Genomic DNA, 25,969 nt, shown 5'->3' on the forward strand with positions numbered 1-25,969 from the left:
TTAGGAACTAGGATATTTGGGGGCAGGTCGGCATTTTTCTCTCTAGACAGCCTCCACACAGTTAGCTTGAGTTTTCTCACAGAATGGCAGACTCCGAGTAGGCAGACTTGTTACGCGATGCCTCAAGAGTCCAAGGGTGAGTGTTCCAAGAAGCCCAGGTAGAAGCTGCAAAGCTTCTTACGACCTAGCCTTATAACTCCCAGAACGTCACTTCTGCTGCATTCTTTTGGTTGAGCAAGTCACTAAGACCAGTCCAGATTCAGGAAGAGGGGAAATAGACAAGAAAGGGAGGGAGCAATGGAGGAGAGAGTGGGAGGGAGGGAGGCTGAAAAATCAAGAGAGAAAAGGGATAATTGATAGGGTAAGATTTCTGAGAAAGCAGAAAGGTACGTAACTCATTAGATATGTGGAGAGATCCCTCTCAGAAGGAGGAATAGCTCTTGCATTGCTATAAGAATGAGAAAAGTTAAATGGAATGGGATGGGGTAGATGGTTGTAAGATCTGTTCGGAAACGGGAAGATGAGGTCAGCCCCATCTTTTTGTTGCTCGTGTTGATCCAATTTGGCTATTGGGATCTTTGAGTTAACTCCTGTATCCCTTTGACATACCTGTCATGGCAGGGTTGTTGTGGGGTTTTTTGTCTGTATGTTTGTTCAGTTTTTGAAAATTTGAAAAATTTCTGACACCCCAGGCTAATCTTATATTTTCCTGCTCCAGTCCTAGAGGCAAACATTTCTCCTCGGAGAATGGAGGAAATTTGGTAATAGCTATTAAATTAAAAATCCATTTAAACTTCAACCTTGTAATTCTATTAGGTATATAGCTTAAAGGAATAATAGCAATGTTTTGAAAGAGGCATGCGCCAGCAATTTTTTGTGTGTAAGCATTTTAAATGTATTATTGTATGTGTTAATTCATTTAACAAATACTTCTTGCATGCTTATCATGAGTTCAGCACTATTCTAGACCTTGGGAATACAGAAGGGAATTAGACAAAGTCCCTACCCTCTTGGAGCTTACAACTTAGTGGGAGAAACAATCAACAAAAAAAATATATATAAGTAATGTTACTGTAAGGCAGTCCTGTCAGTCAGGCAAAAGAGGAATTGATAAGTTTAGGGGTCCCTGGGTGGCTCAGTCTGTTAATAAGTATCTGACTCTGATCTCCGCTCAGGTCTCGATCCTCAGGGTTGTGAGTTTGGGTCTCATGTTGGGCTCCACAAAAAAAGAATTGATGAGTTTAATGAAAGAGTATTTACAAAATGGTGAACAATGTTAAGGGAGATGACAAGCAATAATTAAGCACCCAGGATAGGAGAGGGATCGAGAGACATTACCGTAGCTTGGTAATAAGATGCAAGGGGAGGGAGAAGTTAACTGAGACCTGAAGAGAAATATAGCAATAGCAGAGACTCACTAGATAGAAATGTGGCAGGTCCTGAAAAAAAATCATGGTAAGGACGGAGCTGGGACATAAATACCACAACATCAGTCTCTCCCACCCTCCTAGCTCCTGAGGGTATCTCTCCTAGGCAAAACCCAAAGGGGAAGCCAGAAGGCAAGGAAGCCTACTGTTGCAGGGCTCAGAGCAAGGTGGGAAGGGATAGAGTGGGTCTGGACAGACCAAGTGATAATATTCAACATAGTGGTGATAAGTGCTATGGGCAAAAGAAAGGTAAAAGAGAAAGAGTAAATGGAGCGCTATTTTAGATAGTACAAGGATGAAGTGATATCTGAGTAATAGCGTGGATAAAGTGACAGAGGGAGTCATGTGAATATCTGAGAGAAGCACACTCTAGAGGGAACAAAGTACAAGGGCCCTGAAGTGTTGTTCATATACACAGTGAAATATTATACAACAATCAAAATGAATGAACTACAGCAACATGCAAATATACCTGGACGAATCTTAGAAAATTAAATATTGAGGAGAAAAATTATGTTCTGAAAGAGTACATGTAGCCGAATAACCTTTTTATAAAGTTAAAGCAAATTATTATAAAAGTATATACTTTTAAGAAAAATATATCTAGGGGCACCTGGGCGGCTCAGTGGGTTAAAGCCTCTGCCTTCGGCTCAGGTCATGATCTCAGGGTCCTGAGGTCGAGCCCCGCATCGGACTCTCTGCTCAGCAGGGAGCCTGCTTCCCCCTCTCTCTGTCTCTGCCTGCCTCTCTGCCTACTTGTGATCTCCGTCTGTCAAATAAATAAGTAAAATCTTTAGAAAAAAAAGAAAAATATATCTATATATGTATGTATAAACACACACAAACACATATATATGTGTAATAGACTTGTATTAAACAGAGTGCCACAGAATGATGAACACCAGATCCAGGATGATGGTTCTTTGCCAGGGTTGGGAGGTGGGGGACAGGCAGGAGAATGAGATTGCGGACCATGTAGTTAGATTTGGTTATTGGGTTCATGGATACTTACTCACTAAAAATGAGCTATGCTTGGATTAATAATGAGGAAGCCTCATTAATCAAGGACTATGATTAATTTAATTCCGTTCATCTGAGGACCAATGAAAAAAGGCTCTGAGAAGCCAGGGACCATGCTTGGCATTCTTGTGGAACAGCAAGATGAAGTAGAGGGATGGATGAGGGTCAGATTGTGTTGGGTCTTTAGGTCATGGTGATAACCTTGGATTTTATTATAACCCAGATGGGAAGCCACTGGGGGGTTTGAGCAGGAGAGTTACATGATCTGATTTATGCTTTATTTATTTATTTTTTAAGCAGGCTCCACACTCAGTGTGGAGCCCAACACAGGGCTCAAACTCATGACCCTGAGGTCAAGACCTGAGCTGAAAACAAGAATCTGATGCTTAACTGACTAAGCCACACAGGTGCCCCTGCCTGACTTATGTTTTAAAAGGTTCACCCCATCTGCTATAAAAAATAGACTGTAGGGTCGGGGCAGGCACATGAATGGAAGCCAGCAGGCACATTAAGAGGCTAGTTTGGTAGTCAAGGTGAAAGATGATGGCAGATTTGACTAGGTCACAGTGGTGAAGGTATGCGAAAAGTGCTGAGATTTAATATATATATATTAAAGCGCTGAGATATAAATATATATAATATATTAAATATATATATTTATATATATAAATATATAAAGTGCTAAGATATAAATATATACATATTTATCCAAAAATATATATATTTCATATATATATGTATATGAAAGTATGCTCTAGGTGCAACATGGGGCTTGAACTCATGACCCCAAGATCAAGAGTTGCATACTCTACTGACTGGAACCAGCCAGGCTCCCCAGAGTTTGGATATATTTTGAAAGTAAAGGTGAAAGTATTTGCTGATGGACTAGATGTAGGATGTGAGAGTGACGATACAGATGATTTTTGACCCAAGAAAATAAGTGGACGGCATTGCCATTTACTAAGATGGGAAGATAGCAGGTTGGGAGATGGAGACAGAATGGGGGCTGTACAGAGCCATAGAGATGAGACTGGGTGAGATGAGGGGTACTAACTAGAGAGTCTGGGGCTTCTTATGGGACTAATATAACTGGAGATGGATTTTTTAAAATTTTAATTAATTAATTAATTTGACAGAGAGACAGCTCACAAGTAGGCAGAGAGGCAGGCAGAGAGAGAGGAGGAAGCAGGCTCCCCACCGAGCAGAGAGCCCGACCTGGGGCTTGATCCCAGTACCCTGGGATCATGACCCGAGCCGAAGGCAGAGGCTTTAACCCACTGAGCCACCCAGGTGCCCCTGGAGATGGATGTTCTAATCAAAGCAGTCCCTGGTGGACTCAAGGTAGGTAGGAATGATGAGGTTGTAGGGAGCACTGCATGTCTGGACTCTTGTAGATAGAGGTGAGGAAGTTTGGGGAGGCTTGAAATTTGTCCCACTCTAGGCCCTCTCTTGACTGCTGTTGACAGTGAATGAAAAAACCTCTAGGAGGGGTTAGTCCCAGTGTATGAGTTTTTTCTTAATTTCTGCCAGGGGCAGGGCTGTGTATGGGGTCCTCAGTGACCTGTTGATATAGTTGAGTTGAGGACTTTTGAGATTAAGACAAGTGTTAGAGCATAGGGCCCTGACCCCTGATGATGGGAAGCCAGTGGAAGGTGGAGGAGGCTTGGAGTTCTATGGCTCCATCCTACCCTTTAGTCCTCTTGTAGGTGACAATCAGAGGATACTAGTTAAATTATGGTACGCACATAAAATGGAATGCTCTATAGCCATCAAAGGCATCGAAGCATATCTGTCTCTCATCTATGATCCGACATAGAAAAATCCCCTAGATGAAGTGGCGGCGCTGGCCTGGCAGTAGGAAGGGGCCGGGGCGGCAGCTGAAGTGGAGCGGATGCCCTCGGGGAGCAGGCTGGGCCACGGTGCCCTATTGCGCGACCTCTGACCTCCCCTTCAAATGCCTGGTGATTGGCAGTGCGGGAACTGGGAAATCATGTCTGCTTCATCAGTTCATTGAGAATTAGTTCGAACAGGGCTCTGAGCACACAGCTGGCCAGGAGTTTGGACCCCGGGTGGTCAACGTGGTTGGGGAGACTGTGACGCTCTGGGTTTGGGCCACAGGCGGCCGGGGGCCGTCTGGGTCAATGACACGGAGTTGCTGCCAATGGGCGGCTGAGCCCTGCATGGGTGCCTGGTACAGCTCGCTGGCCGCTTGGCCAGCGGACGCCCGCACGTTGGCTAGTCCCCGCATCGTGGCCCGTCTCTGTGGCTTCAAAAAAGACCTGGACCCTGAGCGAGCTTACTTTCCTGGAGGCCTCCTGCTTTGCCCAGGAGAATGAGCTTATGTTCCTGGCCATCAGCGTCCTCACGGGGAAGAGGCTTTCCTGAAGTGTGCCCACACCACCTGGAACGAGATGCATTCAGGCCTGCCGGACACCGGGGGGATGGGCTCAGACATTCAGTACCGAGACGCTGCCCTGCCCAGCTGTCACAGCCTCCGAGCTCCCAGGGCCTGCAGCCCTGGAGCTGCCAAGACGGAGGGAGGCAGCTCACCCGTTCTCCAGGACCAGCCCGGCCCTTCTGGCTGGGCCCCAGACCCAGGCGCTGGGAGGGCGAATCTCTCCCGTGTCCTGGCCCCAGAGAAGCCGGGCTACCGCCTGTCCCCCTTCCCAGGGCCTGGCTGAGGGGCCAGGTGGGCTGAGAATGAACCACCAGGGAAGGGGAAATCATAACCTGGTGCTGCTTCCTCTGTCTTGGTTAACCCCTGTTCCCTCTGAACCCCTAACTTTGGGGAACTCAAAGAGTTCCCAAAGCCTGAGACCAGGGCATTTGGCCCCAGCTCCCTGCCATTGCCAGTACTTTAATAACTAGTGATAGTTTTATGTGTATTCTTCCAGAAATTTTTTGGTGTATTTACATATACATTGTACAGATGTGCTTTTAAAGAACATAGGTAGGACCATACAATGCATGCAGTTTTACTTTTGCTTTTTTTTCACTTTATGGGTGAAATATATCTTGGAGGTTTTTTTTTTCTTTTTGTAAACAATGCTTTATGGGGGTGGAGTGGGGACTGGACAGGCTGTGAACCAGATGCCAGGATCTTCAGTGAATGAGTAAAGGTGTTGAGGTGTAACCAAATGGTATGAAACTTAAAGGAAGAATTGGGGTTTTTCACCTGAGGGTGAAGGAAGAATTATCTGGAAGTTGTGATGGGGCTGGAAGAGGATGCCCACCTCACCTCCTGACTGGGTAGTATATGCATGTATTGGTATAAATCACTTTCACTTGAAAGATCTGCAAGGGAAGCTCCATTCTCACAGGAAAGCCATGAATATTCAGGGATGAGTTGGAGGATGGTAGGAGAGTTTGTTAATCATAGAGTGGTGTTCTAGAAGCCATAGCAGAAGCACTTGGAAGTTAAGGTAGAAATGACAGGTCAGGCAGGGGGGAAGAAGAAGCCCAGAGGGATATTGGGAAAACAGTAACAATACGGTAATTTAGTAGTGACAATAATAGGGACACCTGGCTGGCTTAGTTGGTAGAACATGGGACTCTTGATCTCAGGGTCATGAGTTCAAGAAACACACTGGCAGTAGAGCTTACTTAAAAAAAAAAAGTAACAATGCTTTGCATGCATTAACTCATTTAATCCTTGTAGCACCCTCATAAAGTAGAGCCTTTATTGTATAGATGAGAAGACAGGCACAGAATTCAAGTAACTTGCCCAAGGTCACATAGCAAATAAATTGAACTGGGCGCTTACATACCGGGCTGTGAAAGAGAGAAACAAGGATGTGAATGAGCATGGTGAGTGAATTCAACTTGTCCCAAGTTTGGCAGGGTGGTCAGTCCTTACAGTCCTCAGATACGTGGGAAGCTTTGAGCTCTCCCCACATTTAGCTGTATTTGGCACTGGAGGCAGGAGCTGCTGTTTTGTTGGTGTTCTTTATATTGCTCTGTATGGAAGGATTCAGGCAATGGCCGGGCCCAGCGCATTTTCTCACCTATGCTCTGCAGAGGGATTGGTGGTGGGGGTAGTGGTGTGATTCTTAGGCATGCCTTGCCCTTCTGGGGATAGAAAGCAGGGCTGCAGAGGGCTTTAAGGTGTAAGGCTGAGAGGCAATTTGTGGGAGAATTGACCTTAATGTAAGACATCACAGGCTGTAGATTCTGAGAGATGTGAGGCCCAGCAGGGGTCTGGCAGTGGCCCAATTCTTTCTTGCAGTGAAAGCAATTCCTCCAGTGTTCAGAGCTGTGGCCTAGCTCCTAAAGAAACCTCTCTTTACTGGGTGCCCAAGGGTTTTGGTGCCACACTTCTTGCTCAAGGAAGCTTATGGAGAAGAAAAGGCAGTCTTTCTGCAAATTTCCCTGGGCAGTATATTAGAGCCTTGTGTCAAGATGACCCTAAAAAATCCTTTCAAAAGTTTAAGGAAGCAAATACCATTGATGAACATTTAATGTTTATTATAGCTAGGTTATTTATTTTAGTGAAATATATGATAGGTTTTTGGTTTGGGTTTAGGTTTGGGTTTAGGTTTGGGTTTTCTGTGTTCCATGCTGCATGTGCACTGAAGAACCTTTTAGGTTGCAGAGAACATTTATGCACAAATTACAGTACAGAGAGTATGTATGTTTAAAACAGAAAGGTCCTTCATAATTACTTATTGCATGAATAAATGAAGTTCATTATTTCAATTTTTTAAAAAGATTTCATTTATCTATTTAAGAAAGAGAGATAGAGAGAGCACAAGTCGGGGGGAGGGGAAGTAGAGGGGGAAGCATGCTCCCTGCTGAGCAGGGAGCCCCACACTGGGCTGGATCCCAGGACCCTGGGATCACGACCTGAGCCGAAGGCAGATGCTCAACCAACTGAGCCACCCAGGCACTCCATTATTTTAATTTTTAAAAAGATTTGTTTATTTATTTGAGAGAGAGAGATTGAGAGAGGGAGTGCATGAGTGGGAGGGGCAGAGGGAGAGAGAATCCTCAAGAAGACTCCATGCCCAGTGCTGGGTGTGGTGCATAAACAATGAATTCTGGAACACTGAAAAGAAGTTTAAAAAATAAAAAAAATAAAAAATAAATAAAAAAAGGGCATGTATTGCATGAAGCACTGGGTGTGGTGCATAAACAATGAATCTTGGAACACTGAAAAAATAAAATTAAATTAAAAAAAAAAGACTCCATGCCCAACGTGGGGCTTAATCCCATGACCCAGAGATCAGGACCTGGGTGCAAACCAAGAGTCAGTTGCTCAACCAACTGTACCATCCAGGTGCCACCACTATTTTAATTTTTTTTCATTATTTTAAGTTTTGGAGAGGTTTAGTTTGGGGTATTTCTTCTTTTATGATATATAGTTTGTTATAGCAATGATTTACTTGAAGATGAGTCCTTTGTCAGAAGCAAAGCCCCAATTAAGCTTGGGGAAAAAAATCCACTTTATGTTGATACCATTTGCAACATAAAACCAGAAACACATTGCAGTGAAAATCGGGCCCTGCTTATGTATTTGTGTAGGTGGGTTATGAATGAAGGTATTCATGCACATGTACAAAACTAAATACCTCATTAATACTGATGACCTAACTTGGCACTTGTCATCATTCAGATTCAGTTTCTATGATCATCAGAGTGTATGAAAGTAGATTAAAACATGTATGTACATGTTGCTATATATCTAGTCCCATGCATATGAGACTTGTCATAATTTGGATAGAGTATGCATGATTTTGTAGAATTAAAAGTCAGTTATTATTTTTAGCACTGCAAATATTCGACTTTTGAATTATTACTTTTCTTAAACAGTTTCAAGAAAGTAGAAAGTCCATCTAGGTATTCTTAATTCTGGGGTCTATCAAGTTAAATTTTATTTACTAGTGGAATATATAGTTACTACTATGCTATTAACATGTATAGATTCAATGGGTTCTTTTTTCCATTCATCTCAAGCTACTTAATAACTGTTTATTGTTGTTATAATGTATTTATTGTTACATGGCAGGCTCCCAGGGTGATGTGCCAGGAGAGGAAAGCTGTTTGGCAAGAAGCCTGACAGTGTAGCACCACCAACCACAGCTTGGGGTCTGGGCTTCAGTTTTGTATGCTCATAAATTCAATATTCTAAATGTTACAGAGCTGATGTGGACTCATGCTAAGGACATTCACAAGAGACAGGTATAAACCAGAATGACAATTTATTAATTTACAAAGACAAACAATTGTTCATGAGGATTTGAATTAAAAATGGCAAATTCGGGGCACTTGGGTGGCTCAGCAGTTAAGCACCTGCCTTTGGCTCAGGTCATGATCTCAGGGTCCTGGGATGGAGCCTTTCCTCAGGCTCCCTGCTCAGATGGGAGTCTACTTCTCCCTCTGCACCTCCCCTGCTCATTTTCTCTCTCTCTTTCTCTCTCTCTCAGATAAATAAATAGAATTTTTAAAAATGGCAAATTCTTGTCAGGGAGATCTTTATGGGAAACCAAATTATAATCAGAAGAGTGTCCCTACCATAGAATCAAGGCAAGGTGAGTTTGTTGTACAATTCAAATACATAATAGCGTTTATTATGATTGCTCCAAACACCCATCTCCCCAACATAGAGTATTTGCTCTCCAGAGAGACTGGCGTATTTGTTTTACAGATGAGTGCTCATCCACTCAACTGTCTGGATGGTGCCTTTTTAGTTAGGTTTTGTATTTTTCTATGGTTTCTTTGCTGATCAAAACTTTGGATTCGCTCTTTTTAAAATTAACTAATAAAACGTGTTTCTTTGACTGTTACCTCTTCAGTCAGATAAGTCTTGTATAGCTTGCCTAGAGGCCATTCTATCGTCAGGGAAATTAGCTCCCTTGAGTTATAGCCCAACTTGTAGGTATGTTGAGTTAGGGGACAGCAACCTAGTGAATAATTCTATGGGGGCACCTCACTATGGCCGGTGAATGTGTTTGTCAGATTAAAATACCAGACGCCTAATTACATTCAGATAACAAGGAAATTTTAAAAATATAAGTATGTCCCAAATATTGCATGAGGTGTAGACATACTAAAAATATATATATTCATTGTTTATCTGAAATTCAAAGTTAACTGGATATCCTGTATTATTGCTTGCTAAACGTGGTCAAGCCCACGAATACATTAACAAGATGCCATGAGGTTTTCCTGGGTTCACGGTGTTTGGTAAGCACCGATCCTTTCGAGAGTCTCGGGGAACAAAACCGTTCCCACTGAAAAATTGCTTAGGTGGATAAGCAGGCAGGCAGGTAGCAACCAAACACGGAATAATCTTGGCCCTTTGAGGAGCCCGTAACTGACGCAACTGCCATATGCTGCCTTGATTGATTACCCCACCCCTTCATTCTCCCCTTCCTGCAGCTAGAGTGATTGCTCTATCTCTTCTTCCTTCTGTAGTCCCGCCCTTCCAGCTCTCCTCTCTGGAGGGTAATCTGTAGCCCAAAAAGGGCCGGCAAAAGCGCCGACGTGTTCAGAGGAGCGGAAGTAGTCAAATTTCATTGAGAACCGTAAAGTGCGGCTGGCTGTCTCCCTTTCCGGATAACGACAACAGCTCCGATTGTCAGTGCCGGCCTTCCTCGTGTAACGAGGATCTGCCGGACCCTTGCTAATTCAATTTCTCTTTTCCCATTCCGGGCCCTTCCCTATCGTCGCCCCCTTCACCTTGGATCATGTTCAAGAAGTAAGGACATGCTGTGGACTCCATCGGCTTCTCACAAAGGGGGTGGGGGTGGAGGTGGGGAAGAGGGCGAGAGCAAAGAACCTCTTTCTCTCTCCCCCCACCCCTGCCATCCTTATTCCCTAAGGTCTTCTGTAGTACTAGGCTCTCACTCGCAACTTGCAACACTGTAACCTTTCCATCCCTAATCTTCAATCGAGTTTTGATCCTCCCACCCTCATTTTCTTTTTCCTTAGCCCTTTTTCTCTTTTGCCCCCTCTCCCAATCCTATCTCTTTATCTAGGTTCTACCAATCACATCCTTGCACTGTGATTTAAGGGTATATCTTCTTTAGCTCAGAGGAGAGCCCTGCACTCACTGCCATATGTTTATTAGTTATGAACTGAATAAGGGAAGGCTTGACTTCCTGGGTCATGGGAGTGAAGGAGTCTGGGTGACAGGAAGCAAGCGGCCTGTCATGTCTATTGCTTAGCTGCCAGATTAACCTTGTCTTGAAAATAGCGTGATTGCCCCATAGGCAATTCAGTGTAAGGAAGACAAAAATTCTTTGGGAACCTACCTAGTGGGTTTTTCTTCCAGACTTGGTAGGCACAAAAACAAAGGGGGAACATGGGCAAAGGAAGGTGGGTTTTGTGCATGATATTTTGAACAAAAATAAATAGGGATCTTAGAAATCATCCTCATCATCACTTAAAAAAAAAAAAAGACAAAAAACCTCAGCAGATTGCATAGCCTAGCAGGGGCCAGTTTTCTGTGTTATATTTGGGTTGCTCTTTTGTGTTTCAGCGCCTGAGGGTTTTTTGTTTTGTTTTGTTTCACTTTTGTTTTTTCACACAGGTTTTGTTATAGGTGGGGATCTGTTTCTTCCTGGGTAGAATTGAGAAGGGTTTTCCAGGAAAGGCATTTGTGTAGCTGATTACAGATTAGGATGTGAAATATGCCTCCTGTCCTCCCCCTCACCCCCACCGCCCCCCTCCATTGTGTATACATGACAGTTTAATATTGTATTAAGACACTGGTTTTGCGCTGGACAGAATTAAAGGGAAATGATATTTTAAAAAACAATTTATTTCGTAGTTACTTTAGACATCTAAATACTTACTTGGGAATAGATGACTAATTAAAACAATATCTTTAGCTATTTTGATATGTCTGCTTGAAAATGCCTTTTTCTTGCAAAAATCATTTGACAGATTTGATGAAAAAGAAAATGTGTCCAACTGCATCCAGTTGAAAACCTCAGTTATAAAGGGTATTAAGAACCAGTTGATAGAACAATTTCCAGGTATTGAACCATAGCTTAATCAAATCATGCCTAAGAAAGATCCTGTCAAAATAGTGCGATGGTAAGTCTTTATTTTTCTCTATATAAAGCTCAGAGTAGCTGAATATTGTATGATTAGATTGCACTCATAATAAATGGAATTATTTTCACATTAACCATTGGTAGATTAATTATAGAGGTAGATAAATAGAATAACTAAAACATCAGTATTTGTATTTTCAAGTGTTTCTTTATGTTCCTGAAAAATGTAGCTTTGTGTACTGATTGTTTTATTAAAGTGTTTTATTCAGACTTGAATTTATTTCAGTTTGTACTGTAGATATTTGTTTTATTGAATTACCTAATGATGAAATTAAGATAATAAGATGTGAAATGAAATTGTAGTAGGTCATATTTTTCTTTTTATTCCTCTACTGGACTGTTATGGTAGGTGAAACAATTTGAACGGTGGTTGTTTTTTTTTTTTTTTTGCCTGGATATTTAATGAAATATAAAAGAGGTTACTGTATCTTTGTAGATGTATGTTTCATATTTTTTTGTTATCTAAAGGATGTTTGGCATATTCATTTTAGAAAGAAAATATCTAACTTGGTACTTTGTGACATTTGTCTTACAGTCATGAACATATAGAAATCCTTACAGTAAATGGAGAATTACTATTTTTTAGACAAAGAGAAGGGCCTTTTTATCCAACCCTAAGGTTACTTCACAAATGTAAGTCTTGTTAGAAAATATGTATTTGGGGGCACCTGGGTGGCTCAGTGGGTTAAAGCCTCTGCCTTTGGCTCAGGTCATGGTCCCAGTGTCCTGGGATCCAGCCCCACATTGGGCTGTCTGCTCAGCAGGGAGCCTGCTTCCCCGTCTCTCTCTGCCTGCCTCTCTACCTACTTGTGATCTCTGTCTGTCAAATAAATAAATAAAATCTTAAAAAAAAAAAGAAAATATGTATTTGGGGACATGGAAAGATGTAAAAGGAGTTGAAAGTGATTTCTGGAAGTTAACTTATTTATTAATACTAGGTGATAAGGGATATAAAACTAAAATGAATCCCCATCTTGTGGTAAATCTTAAAAAATGCAAATTTTCTCATTAGGCATTCCAGAAAGGCCAAGAAAGAACATTCATTCATTGAACAAATATTTATTGAACTTACCATGTGTCAGGCTCTGAACTAGCTACTGGGAATATGACGGGAAGCAAAAGCAGACATTGTTCCTCTCCCTATGAAGCTAACAGTCTAGTTGGAAGAATAGATAACAATTAGATAATTACATATATATACATGTACACATGTATACATGTATACATTCGATAAATACATATATATTCACAAATGGTGATAAGTGCTATGAGCACTTCCTTCTTTTAAATTTGTATCTAGATTTGCCTTGTAGTGATAACTCTGTATAAAGGAAAGGATTGACTAATTGTGGGAGTCCCAGTTACTGTTAGTTGAGTGCCAAGCTCAGGTGTTATGAAATAATGTTTCTTACATACCTACATTATTATTAGATTGAGTACATTACAGAAGAAAATCCAAAGGAGATACAATCCTCATGCACAAGAGGTTTTCAACTGTGAAGTCAAAATTTCTGCTTTTCAAACCAGTATATTTCTGGCATTCCAGCCAAGAGGCAGAAAGGAAGGGAGCAACTGGAGGGCTCTGTTGATGGTAGTGGTAACTAAACCACGTAGATGGGTTTTGGTAAGACAAGATCAATTTTGAGTGACCTGGTAGAACGGAGGTCTGGAGCAGTAAGGTGAGTCTTAAAAGAGGTGAAGCATTTTATCATTTAGGAAGGATTATTTACAGTTATTTGATTAAGTATTGATTTCCTCAGGTTAAAAAAGTACAATGGAGAGAAACTGAGTCCTGATGCAATGGGAAAAGTTTAAAATGAAAATATGTTGGTGACATTAGGACATTTTGATGACATTAATTCCTTTTTAACTAAAAGAGGACAAAGACAAAATGCTCAAATGTCTTGCATGAATCTAGATTGGATCCTGGTTTGAAAAACAAAATTCAAGCCCTCCTCCCCTGCCTCAAAAGATATAAAACACTTTCTTAGACTCTTGGGGCAAAATTTGAACATGGTTTGGCTAAAGATGATATTGTACAAATAGTGTTAAATTTTTAGGTATGATAATATTGTGGTTATTTAGGAGAATGACTTTATTTTTAGGTGATATGTACTTATGGTGAAGCATTATGTCTGAAATTTCAAATGGTGGAGGACAAAATACGTGTGTAGAAATAGAAAGAGATATAGCAAGTAGAGCAAAGGGTTAATGAACAGTTTTTCAGTCTACGTGGATGGTGTCCAAGTGTTCATTCAACTATTCTTATGGTTTTCCTCTATGCTAAGACTTTGCATAATAAGTTGGAAGAGAGAAATGTCCCTATTTAATGATATTTTGCTAGGAACCAACCTTTTAGGACATCCTAAAGTTATTGATTTGCAAGAAGCACAGTAATACGGTGGTTAAAAGCATACTTGGAGTTAGGAACACCGGGTTCAATTCCCAGCGCATGTCATTTTTGCCAAGCCACTTAAACAGGTCAAGTCACTTAACTTGCTTAAGCTTTATTGCCTTATCCTTACTTTTTAAAAAAGATTTTTTTATTTGTCAGAAGATGAGAGAGAGAGAGAGTGCACAAGCAGGGGGTAGCAGCAGGCAGAGGGAGAAGCAGTTTCCCGGAGAAGCAAGGAGCCTGGGACTAGATCCCAGGACCCTGAGATCACAACCTGAGCCAACGGCAGACACTTAAACCCACTGAGCCACCCAGGCATCCCTACTGCCTTATCTTTAAAATGTATATATTGTCTCTGCATCAGTCTCCATGTTCAGCACTGAGTCTCCTTGGAATCCTCTCCCTTTCCTTCTCCTTCTCCTCCTCCTCCCCTGTGTGCACTTGCATTCTCTCTCTCTCTCTCAAATAAATAAATAAAATCTTCAAGAAAAAGGATATATTGTACTATCTCCCAGGGTTGTGAGAATTAAATGAGACTCTGCATATAATTCATCTAACACAATGCTTGGAACACAGTAATGGCTCAACATAAGATAGCCACTGTAGTGATACAGTAATTGTGCAAAAAATGTCCACTACTACTGTGTATTATTGTCCTTATCATGATCAGGATCATCATCATCATATTATTAAAGGGCAGGTATTAATGAGGATGGAGAACTGGAAAGCAAATTATGTATACATGTGTTCATTCAGGTTCCTTTTTTTAAATAAGATGTTTAAATTTGAATCCATGTTTAATATATGGTCTCGGTAGGAAGAAGACTTACTTGTTCTCTAACTAGTAGGAGGGCTAGTGGTAGGGCATTAAAGTGAATACATTTTAGGGGCACCTGGGTGGTTCAGTGGGTTAAGCCTCTGCCTTCAGCTCAGGTCATGATCCCAGGGTCCTGGGATCAAGCCCTGCATCGGGCTCTCTGCTCAGCAGGGAGCCTGCTCCCCCCCCCCCCGCCTTTCTCTCTGCCTACTTGTGATCTCTCTCTCTCTCTCTCTGTTAAATGAATGAATAAAGTATTTTTTAAAAAATGAATAAATTTTACCAGTTATTACTATTTCTAGAAAACCCCGAGAGGTCTAAAAAGTTGTGAATCCTTCAGGAAGCCTTTACTTCTTAGATTATGAACTATTAGTAGACACACATACACACACAAAAATAAATTTTTTGAGATTACAAAAGGAATTCATGTTCATAGAGAGTTGGAAAATAGAGAAATGAAATCACCTGTATTTCCATTACCTAGAGATAACCATAGCTTGTATATCAGTGTATTTCTTTTTTTTTTTTTTAATTTGAGAGAGGGAAAACAAGCAGGGGGGAGGGGTAGAGGGAAAAGCAGACTCCCTGCTGAGCAGAGAGCCCAGTGCGGGGCTTGATCCCAGGACCCTGGGATCATGACCTGAGTTGAAGGCAGAAGGTTAACTGACTGAGCCACCCAGGTACCTCTATTTGCTATGTGGGTGTATGTATAAACGTATATATTTTTTCCTTTTGAAGTTGTGCACTCTGTTAAATAGTTTTTTTTTTAAAGATTTTATTTATTTATTTGATAGGCAGAGATCACAAGTAGACAGAGAGGCAGGCAGAGAGAGAGAGAGAGGGAAGCAGGCTCCCTGCTGAGCAGAGAGCCCGATGCGGGACTCGATCCCAGGACCCTGAGCTGAAGGCAGCGGCTTAACCCACTGAGCCACCCAGGCGCCCTGTTAAATAGTTTTTAATTAATAGAGTTTCTTTTTTTTAGGACAGTTGCAGGTGTATAGAAAAATAGAGCAGAAAGTACAGAGTTCCCATATACTTCCTACCCTCCTTCCCTTTTTATTAACATCTTATACTGATGTACTGCATTTGTTACTATTGATGAACCAATGTTCTTACATTATTATTAACCAAAAGCCATAGTTTATATTAGGGTTCATTCTTTGCATTGTACATTCTGTGGTTTTGCCAAATGCATAATGTTATGTATCCACTGTTACAGTATCACTATGTACTATCATAGTATCATAATATAGTTTCACTGCCCTAAAAATCCTTTGCTCCACCTCTTTGTCCCTTGCTCCTTCCCCTCAACCCCTACCACCCACTGATCTCTTTGGTGGTTGTTTTTTTAAAAGATTTTATTTATTTATTTGACACAGAGAGAGCACAAGTAGGCAGAGCAGCAGGCAGAGGGAGAGGGAGAAGCAGGCTTTCTGCTGAGCAGGGACACGATGCGGGGCTCGATCCCAGCACCCTGGGATCATGACCTGAGCCAAAGGCAAATGCTTAACACCTGAGCCACCCAGGCGTCCCTGGTGTTTTTTTTTTTTTCTTTTAACATTAGTATGAACATTTACCTGAGTATTACATAGTCCCTAAAAATATGGTTCTGTTTTATGTATGTTATACTTAAGTCATTTATCTCTTTATTGTTGGACATTTAGGTTGATTCCAATTTATTTCTATTATAAAGAGTAGTACTGCAATGAATATATTTCTACCTAAGTATATTATGTATCTCTAATTTTTAAATAAGATTTTATTTATTTATTTGACAGAGAGAGACAAGACAGGGAACACAAGCAGGGGGAGTGGAAGAGGGAGAAGCAGGCTTCCCACTAAGCAGGGACCCCAACGTGGACCTTGATCCCAGGACTCTGCGATCATGACCTGAGCCGAAGGCAGATGCTTAACACCTGAGCCACCCAGGTGGCCCTCTCTAATTTTTTCTTAGGATAAAGTCTTAGAAATAGAATTACTGAGTCAAAGAGTTTGAACCTTTTCAAGGCTGTTGATACATGTTGCCAAGTAGTCCTAAAGAAAGATTGTACCCAATTATAAGCCTTCTAGCAATATATAAGAATGATACTTTTCCTACACTCTTGCTAGCACTGGGGATTACTTTTGTTAAGAATATTTACCAATGTAGGGACACCTGGGTGGCTCAGTCGGTTAAGTGGCTGCCTTTGGCTCAGATCATGCTCCCAGGGTCCTACATTCGAGTTACACATAGGGCTCCTTGCTCAGCAGGGAGCCTGCTTCTCCCTCTGCCTGATGCTCTCCCTGCTTGTGCTCAGCCTCTCTCTCTCTGAGAAAGAAATTAAATCTTTAAAAAATATTTACCAGCTTGATAAGTGAAGGATGGCGCTTTAGTTTTATTTTGCATCTGTCAGAATACTGTAATTTGGGGAAATATTTGTTTATGTCCTTTGCCTTTTTCTATTCAATCATTAGCCTCATTAATTTATGTAATGTATTTCTTTTCTTCCAGATCCTTTTATCCTGCCACACCAGCAAGTTGATAAAGGAGCCATCAAATTTGTACTCAGTGGAGCAAATATCATATGTCCAGGCTTAACTTCTCCTGGAGCTAAACTTTACTCTGCTCTAGTAGATACAATTGTTGTATCCTTCCCAGACTGTAACTGCTGAAAAAATGTATTCACAGTATTTTTGTCATTACTGAAAGATCTTTTGTTCCAGAAAAGATTAGATGTACTTTTTGGAGGTTACTGTTACTGTTATCTCATCCCTTTCTGGTTACATTTCAACATGTGGGAAATAATATCTTTTCTTGAGACTAAATTATGTCCCATCTTAGAAGTTAAATGGAAACAAGTAATAAAAGAGTCCCAGCTGCATTGCAGCCCAGTTATGGCCCAGTGTTATCAGACTCAGGACACAGTATAAAATTTGATTATGGGGGCACCTGGGTGGCTTGGTTGGTTAAGCATCTGCCTTTGGCTCAGGTCAAGATCCCAGGATCAAGCCCCGCATGGGGCCCCCTGCTCGGTGGGGAGTCTGCTTCTCTCTCTGCTTCCCCCTCCCCCGCCCTGACCCCCACAACCTGGCTTGTGTTTTCTCTCTCGCTCACTCTCTTTCTCTCCAAATAGATAAAATCTTTAAAGAAAATAATAATAAAACTTGATTATTAATGGAGAGGATATGTATGATATGACTAGATCACTTCTTTGGACATCGGCTTGCTACTTTTACTGTTGGCTTATCCATGTACACTGCAGTAAAAGCACTCAAAAGGGAAAAGAGCTTAAATATCAGGTAGGGTGTTAGAAGTGGGTAGTGGGAAATATGGACAATTCCCAACTTTCATTTTAAAGTTCATTTTTAAGTTGGCTGGGCCTCAGAACATACTTCCTCAAAAAGAAATGTTTAAGTTTCAGGTAGTCCTTAAAACTCAATGATATGGCTGAATAATTGTACATTCTTTTCATTTCTACAGCGGTGGTTAGCTATATTCTAGATTAACTAGGTTTTTGTCAACTATCTGGACAGGAGGATGTCTTGTCATGGATAAAGTGGCCATTTGTTTCAGGTTGAGAAAATACTTGGTAGGAATAGGGAAATCACTGTGGAGTGGGAGGGCTGTTGGAGTGGGTTTAAGAGTGTGTCCTGTACTCAAAAGGACAGTATCCTCTGTTGTGGCAGTTATATTTAAGGGGTAATATAAAGTGTATGTTTATATCTTAGGAACAGCTTATATTCACATAGATACTGGTCGCATAATAGGTGCTCAAATATTTTTGGAACGTCGAATGAATGTATGAACTGAAAGTGAGGTGGAGAAAATGGAGAATAGTATTCTGTGAGGACAGGGTTTTTTTGTTTATGTTTATGATTTTTCTAAGTGTTGTAGATTAGTAGTTCTGGAGTTTCCCTTAAATGGAAAATTTAAAAAGCCTTTGCTTTCTTAACAATTTTTATTTTGGAAATAATTTTAGACTTTTAGTTACAAAACTAGTACAGAGAGATACTGTGTACCCTTGAACATTTACCTTGTAGAATGTGTACTGCAGTGTTTAACATTTTATGTTTTTTTAAAGATTTTATTTGAGAGAGAGAGAGAGAGCGTGCGTGAGAGGGCACAGGCGGGGGTAGAGGCAGAGGGAGAGAGAGAAGCAGATTCTGCACTGAGCAGAGAGCCCCCTGTGGGGCGTGATCTCAGGACAACCAGGATCATGACCTGAGCTGAAGGCAGACACTTAACTGATCGAGCCACCCATGCGCCCCACCATGTTTAACATTCTAAATGCTTCAAATGATAACCAAGAACATTTTGGTTGTTCTAGAAAGGTTGAAACACTGAGTTCTTAAAGATAGATTGGAGATATTATTTTAATGTGTCTATTACATAAAACCATCATTCAGTGATTAAAACATTAGAAAAATTCATATTTATTTCACAGTTTTTAATACTTACATGCAAGAAATTTTATCTCCTTTTTTGCATGGCTTTGTTGGCATTGAGTTATAGTGTTAGCATTTAACTTAACAACCAAGAATGATAATTAGATTCATTCATTTATCGTTTATTGAATATTTACCATGAGCCTACAGACTCTGCTAGGTCCCTGTCCTCAAGGAGTGTTGATGGTCCGGGTGAGAATACAAGATGGGTTCAAAGTGACTTTTACTAGTAATGTGATCATTGTTTGACACCCCCCCTTAAGGCATTTTGATAGATAATTAGTTTTCTTAGCTGTGTGTTTTCAGGCAATCATGGCAGAAGGAAAACAGCATGCTCTGTGTGTTGGAGTCATGAAGATGTCTGCAGAAGATATGTAAGTCTCATGTTAGTCTCCCTTAAGCTTTTGAGATATGGGTAGCCTACTCAGGAAGCATCAGAATTACAGGTGAAATTTGCTCTCATTCATACCACATCTTACAAATATTTAAGCACAGAAGCCTCATTTCTGATTTTTCCTAACACTTAAGAAGCCATTGAAACCCATTTTCTTTTTTTTTTTTAAGATTTTATTTATTCATTTAACAGACAGAGAGCACAAGTAAGCAGAGAGGCAGGCAGAGAGGGTTGGGGGGGGGGAGGCAGGCTCCCTGCTGAGCAGAGAGCCCGATGCGGGGCTCGATCCAAGGACCCTGAGATCATGATCCGAGCCGAAGGCAGAGGCTTTAACCCACTGAGCCACTCAGGCTCCCCTGAAACCTATTTTCTCTCCCAGATTGCATTATTTCTTAAGCACTCAGACAAGAACTGTGTGCCAGCACAGCTGTTCTATATGTATGTATGTGCTATTTTAGGAACATCTTATTTAGTATGGTTTAAATTGGGTGGGAGGAAAGATGTTTTGCTATTAGTTTCTTTTATTTTTTAATTAAAAAATATTTATTTATTTATTTATTTATTTAGAGAGAGAGAGAAAGAGAGAAGGAGCAAGGGGAGGGACAGAGAGGGAGAGAGAGAATCCTTGAGCAGACTTCCCACTGAGCACCGAGCCCGACGTGGGGCTCAGTCCCAGGACCCTGAGATCATTACCTGAGCCAAAATCAAGAGTCTGCCACTTAACTCACCGAGCCATCCAGTCGCCCCACTGTTAATTTTTAAACCAGCGACATAGTTCAGTACTACAAGTGTTTATCTTCTCTTTTGACCTGGTGGTATAGAATATTAAGGAAATATTAAAGATATATTACCAAAATATAGTCAATATACTGAAAAACTTTGGAACTCATTTGATGACCAAATTATTCCTATTAATTTTGTTTCACGGTTAGGTATAACACTTTGATGTTCTCCTGGTATGGTGACATCATTACTTTGTTTCTTTCTTTTTTTTTGTTTTATTCATTTGACAGAGAGAGAGAGAGAGAGAGAGAGAGATCACAAGTAGGCAGAGAGGCAGGCAGAGAGAGAGGGAAGCAGGCTCACTGCCGAGCAGAGAGCCCGATGCAGGGCTCGATCCAAGGACCCTGAGATCATGACCTGAGTCAAAGGCAGAGGCTTAACCCACTGAGCCACCCAGGTGCCTCTCATTACTTTGTTTCTATAGACCAACTAGTTAGATCACTGGAATCACTTTAAGACAGGAACTGCAGCAGAGTAATGTAGTTTAATGTAGTCAATAATGTTAATGTAATATAAGTAAATTCCCTATACGTGGCTCAATAATTGCAAAATAGCAATTCATTTTGAATTATATTTACCATAAGTAAGCCTATAAAAATTCATAACAATATGTTTATATGCTTTTTTCCTTCTACAGTGAGAAAGTCAACAAAGGAATTGGCATTGAAAATATCCATTATTTGAATGATGGGCTGTGGCATATGAAGACCTATAAATGAGCCTTGGAAGAAATGCACTTGACTAAATACGGATATTGTGCTGTATCTGTGTTTGTGTCTGTGTGTGACAGCATGAAGACAATACCTCTGTGGTTATGCTGAATAAATTCAACAGATGCTAAAATTCTGTTAGCTTCAAAAATTAATTTTTCTTAAAGTCAACTTAAAATTGGGTGGCAAACTTGGACATTAAGAGGTATCTGGTAAGTAATCAAACTCAGACAACTTGATGTCCTTTCTTAGGCTAATGATGTAAAATGAAGGGCAGGACTTGGTAAATGAACTTGATAGTATATGGCTGACCCTCAGAGACTCTGCCTACTTAATGGGGCTGGAAGATAGACTGGAAATTTTCTCCCATTACTCCCTGAAAATGCCCTTTCTCTTTTGTGTGTTTTTTGTTTGTTTGCTTGTTGTTTTTCAACTTTTCATTATGGAAAATTCCAGACATATATGAAAGTATGTGGGGAATAGTATAATGAACCTTTTCTGTATCCATCACCCAGCTTCAATTCATGGCAAATCTTACTTCATCTGTATCTCATTACTCTTTCCCACTCTACTCCCCAATTATTTTGAAGCAAATCCCAGATATATCATTTTATCTAAACTTTAATGTGTATCTTTACAAGATAAGTGGTTTAAAAAAACTATCATCACACCTAAACTTTCGTTATCACACCTCAAAAATTTAACTGTTTCTTAATATGATCAAATATCTGGTTCAAATATGTGACAAGTGAACTTGATTGCCTCTTTATTTTTTTAACCATTTGTTTGAAATTGGTCCTAGACAAGGTCCATATATTGCATTTGGTGGTTATTTGTTTAAGTCTCTTACGTTAGAAATTCTCCCTTTGTCTTTTCCCCTTTAAATTAATGATTGAAGAAATCTGGTTGTTTTGTCTTACAGAGTTTTCTCCTGCATTCTGGATTTTGTCAGTTGTATCACTGTAAAGTCATTTAATTTGTTTTTTATGCCCCCTTGTGTAACCCATAAACAGATAGGCTTGATGAGATTCAGGTTGAATTTATTTAGTGCCCTGTCCCAAAGCTGGGGAAACTCGTACTTGGAACTTTCAGATTTGCATCCCCACTGTATGCCCCAGAGAACATGTATCTCCTATCATAAGTATTCTATGAAGGCCATGGACCTATTTCAATAAGAACAATGAACTGTTTTGGGAATTAAATGAGAATTAAATGGGAATGTACATAATGACAGTGGGTATTTCTCAATAACCTTGCTGTTCTAGTGTCTCAGTCATTTTCATTTGGTTGTTTACCAATATATGACATGTGATTTTATTTTTCAGATGGATACAGACATTTACAAGACTGTGGTGATCCGTGTTACAGTTAGAAGTTGGTGAGAAAGGTGAGGGTGGTTAGTAAAAAGAGAGAGGCCGTTTGGCTGTTGCAGCTTGGCCCCCAAGATACAACATAGGTGAAGGTTATTGATCCGGGCTCTGACCCTCAGACTGAGAAACTGTTTCCCACTAATGAAACTTGTAGGACTTGAGGACTCTCACATTAAAATGTGAATGTGTTAGTTTATAGCGGTATGTCTGCTTAGGGTACACAATTAGGGAACAAGAAGTTTTCTTTTTTTTTTTTTTTTACCAAGAAGTTTCTTGATATACATAGATAAGAGTAAAGGAAGGTTGAAATTTGGAGGAATATTTCATCTGGGCTGGCATAAGGCTTAGAGAATTTTTCCTATTTCATCATTAATTAGAATGCTTATGTCTGCCACAATCTTTCTTTCCTAGCCCGTGGAGGAATCCTGATATTTTACTTCCTATATCCTTTTTAAGTTCTATGTAGAATATTTTTCTTCATCATGACAGTAATATTCTACAACTGAGTATATTTCTATATTTTACTATTTATTCCTGATGGAAAAAAGTGTAAATAGTTTATAAATCATCTTTAAGGGTGGGTTTCTTCAACAGTCTCATTTTATGCTGACTTACTGGTTTCAAATTCTGATGTCTCTCCACTTGATGGATGAGGCACCCTATTTGAGGCCTGTAGCACCTTACATTCTTAAAAAGAGAATATCTGAGTCATTTATGTCATAATCAAACATTGAACTTCTATTTTTGGTGCTAAGTTAATGTTAATTGACCAAGATTGCCTCTAGAGTGTTAGCAATAAAAAAACAAAGCACACACATATTAGAGAAATGAAAACCTTTAATTGCCTGGTTTCTGAAATAATTTATCCTTATTTCTCACCACTGTTAACAGTGGGTGTAGGGAACACTTTAAAAATATTTAACATCATCATCTGTGCTTGTTTTTCCTACTATGCTGAGGTACAGTGACTCTGTTGCCTTGGTGATGTGGACTAAATATATATGTTTTCTTCTTCCCCCTGGGTCTGAGGCCTCAGGTCATGGTGTTAGTCAGGGGTGTCACTCTACATGGGGAGCCTGGTCAGTTTCTCAACATGAGGTCATGCAGAAAAGCCAATTCAAAGAGGTTAAACTAGCATCTCAGCCTCTTGAGGTCTTACTCTTAAAGGAACCTAGTCTACCCACATTCCTGAGAGTAGGAATACAGGGAGAGCCTGTTTTCTCTCAGGCAATGTGTCTTCAGTTCATTTTTAGTTTCAAAATTAACTTTGTGTCAAGCCAGCCTACAATCTAGCCATTTCTGTGTATCTGACATACTCAGCCAAGGTCAGTTCAGCTCAATGAACATTTATATATTTTTTAAAGATTTTATTTGTTTAGTTGACAGAGAGAACACAAGCAGGGGGAGAGGGAGAGGCAGAGGGAGAGGGAGAGGGAGAAGCAGGCTCCCTGCTGAGCAGGGAGCCCGATGTGGGACTCCATGCGGGACTCCATCCCAGGACCCTGGGATCATGACCGGAGCCAAAGGCAGACGTTTAACTGACTGAGCCACCCTGGCGCCCCCAACGAATATTTATTAAATACCCGCCAGGTTCTAGGTGATATGGGACAAAGATGAATAATACACAATGGCCCTTGCCCTTAAGGAGCTTCAGGCTAGTGCGTAAATTTACATTTAAAAAAATCTGGGTAATGGTGATAGCCCAATACCGATTGATAAAGCCACTGGGAAGTTATTAATACTTTTCCAATTTCGGTGACCAAAATTTCAAAATTACACATGAGCTAAATATAAAAGTATTCCTTAGATTATATCCAGTGTGAGAAGGTTAAGAACATCCAGATGTCTTGGAGTTGCAAGGATTCAGCATTCCAACTCAGATGGTCGTCCCATTGTGCAGTAATAGAAAGGCCTGATCAGCCCTCTTCTAGGAGACTATTACAGTGGTTTGGTGGTGTTCTGTTGGCAGCTGCATTTTTTCTTTCTTTTTTTTTTAATTTTTTAATGTTCTGGACCCAAAACAGACAGCTGGATTCATCCCAGGGGTAGTCTTGAACATTTCCAATTCGAGGGATTTGATAGTCCCCAAACAGAAGGTCATATGGCATTTGTCAAATAATGATTATATCCAGCCAAGTTCCTCCTCTGGATACAAATCAGCTACTGAGGATACAGTATTTCTAAGCATAGTAGTTCAAAAAATATAAGAATGGCAAATGACTCAATTTGCACAGGTATTTCATTACAATAAATATTTTACTTTTTATTCATGAGAATATTAATAATGTAGCAATCATCTATTAATGGGAATATGAAATGAATGTATGTCCAAACAAAATGTGGTAAATATTTTAACTTTGTTTATCTAGGTTCCTTAATTTTGAGACTATATTTCTCAAGGCTCTTCATGAAACTCAAAATGTTCCAATTTCTAGGAGTAGCCACTAGAACTGATTTATAATGAAAGGAAAAAAATGAAAATGTATGCATCCTGTGTCAATGTAACCATCACTTCTGAGGTCTCAAGCAATCGGAAACTTGCTCAAGTTATAACCTGTAAGAATTAGGCCATTAAAATATATTTGGAAAGCCCTTCAGAACACTTACATTTAGAATGTTATTGGTTGTATTAAGGCAGTAAAAATTAGATTAAATATAATTGTTCTTAATATCCCAGTCTCTCAGCAATAGTTCCTAAAGAAATCATGCCTGTCAGCATGGAGACTGATACATGTAAAGGTATACTTTGTATTGTATGTTTTTATATTTTGTATGTATACTTTGTTACCCTCTTTGTAACAGGTAAAAGAATGATGATATATAATGAACTATAACACTACTTTAATATTATATTAAAATTAATTAAGTACTTGTAAAGGACTACAACTCCATCAGAACAGGAGTGAATAAATGTGATTGAGAACCAGTTTTTAATCTGGAAGACTATTAGGCAGGCAGGTTGGTTGGTTGGTTGGTTTGCTTAAGAGGCAGGCCTCTTGGAGAATATAATTTATGTATGGGAAAACATACAGGAAATGATTCACTGGAATTCTCCTAGTAGTATCCCGTTCATCCAAAGTACTTAGTACTATTAATATTTGCCTCTTGGAGTAAAAAAAATGAAAGGACACTCAATCTTATCCTTGAACACTTTGACAGTAAAAGATCCATTAGTGAAATAATTTCTAAATAATACCCTAATTGTTACAGAGAATGACATGCTTCACTATTGTTCAGTTCTAATTAAACAGGTTTTCTTACACATTTTAAAATCTCATTTTAAAAGTAAAACAAATTATGATTTCCACATCCTATTTTTTATTGCTCTTGTTCCATTCCTCAATTTTAAAGTACTTTAATTTCAGCCAGTATGTGAATAGAGGGGACTTTTGGGGCATAATTATTCATTCTCTTCAGGTTCATTCTAAGTTTTCCCAGAACTCTACCATAGGGGGAAATAACTCTCTAAATTTAAAAGATGCAAAGGTTAGTTTTCTTTCCTTCTAATTTTATTTTTTTTTATCACAGGACATGATTGTGAATGATAACTATGAACTTCCATTTAATCT

General features: G+C 40.0%; 1 protein-coding gene and 1 pseudogene across 1 annotated transcript; both read left to right on the plus strand.

Moving 5' to 3' along the window:
- The first annotated feature begins 4,276 nt into the window (after window positions 1-4,276).
- Window positions 4,277-5,128, plus strand: LOC116882133 (annotated as a pseudogene).
- A 5,075-nt stretch (window positions 5,129-10,203) lies between these two features.
- MCTS1 (MCTS1 re-initiation and release factor) lies at window positions 10,204-21,166 on the plus strand. The gene is given in 6 exon segments (XM_032882312.1): window positions 10,204-10,763; window positions 11,334-11,486; window positions 12,042-12,139; window positions 17,210-17,343; window positions 19,450-19,517; window positions 20,958-21,166. Coding segments are annotated over 6 exon segments (549 nt in total). The 5' UTR covers window positions 10,204-10,749; the 3' UTR covers window positions 21,040-21,166.
- The last annotated feature ends 4,803 nt before the right edge of the window (window positions 21,167-25,969 follow it).

This window comes from Lontra canadensis, unplaced genomic scaffold, assembly GCF_010015895.1.
Source record: "Lontra canadensis isolate GAN:19392208 unplaced genomic scaffold, GSC_riverotter_1.0 scaffold81, whole genome shotgun sequence".
Classification (NCBI taxonomy): domain Eukaryota; kingdom Metazoa; phylum Chordata; class Mammalia; order Carnivora; family Mustelidae; genus Lontra; species Lontra canadensis.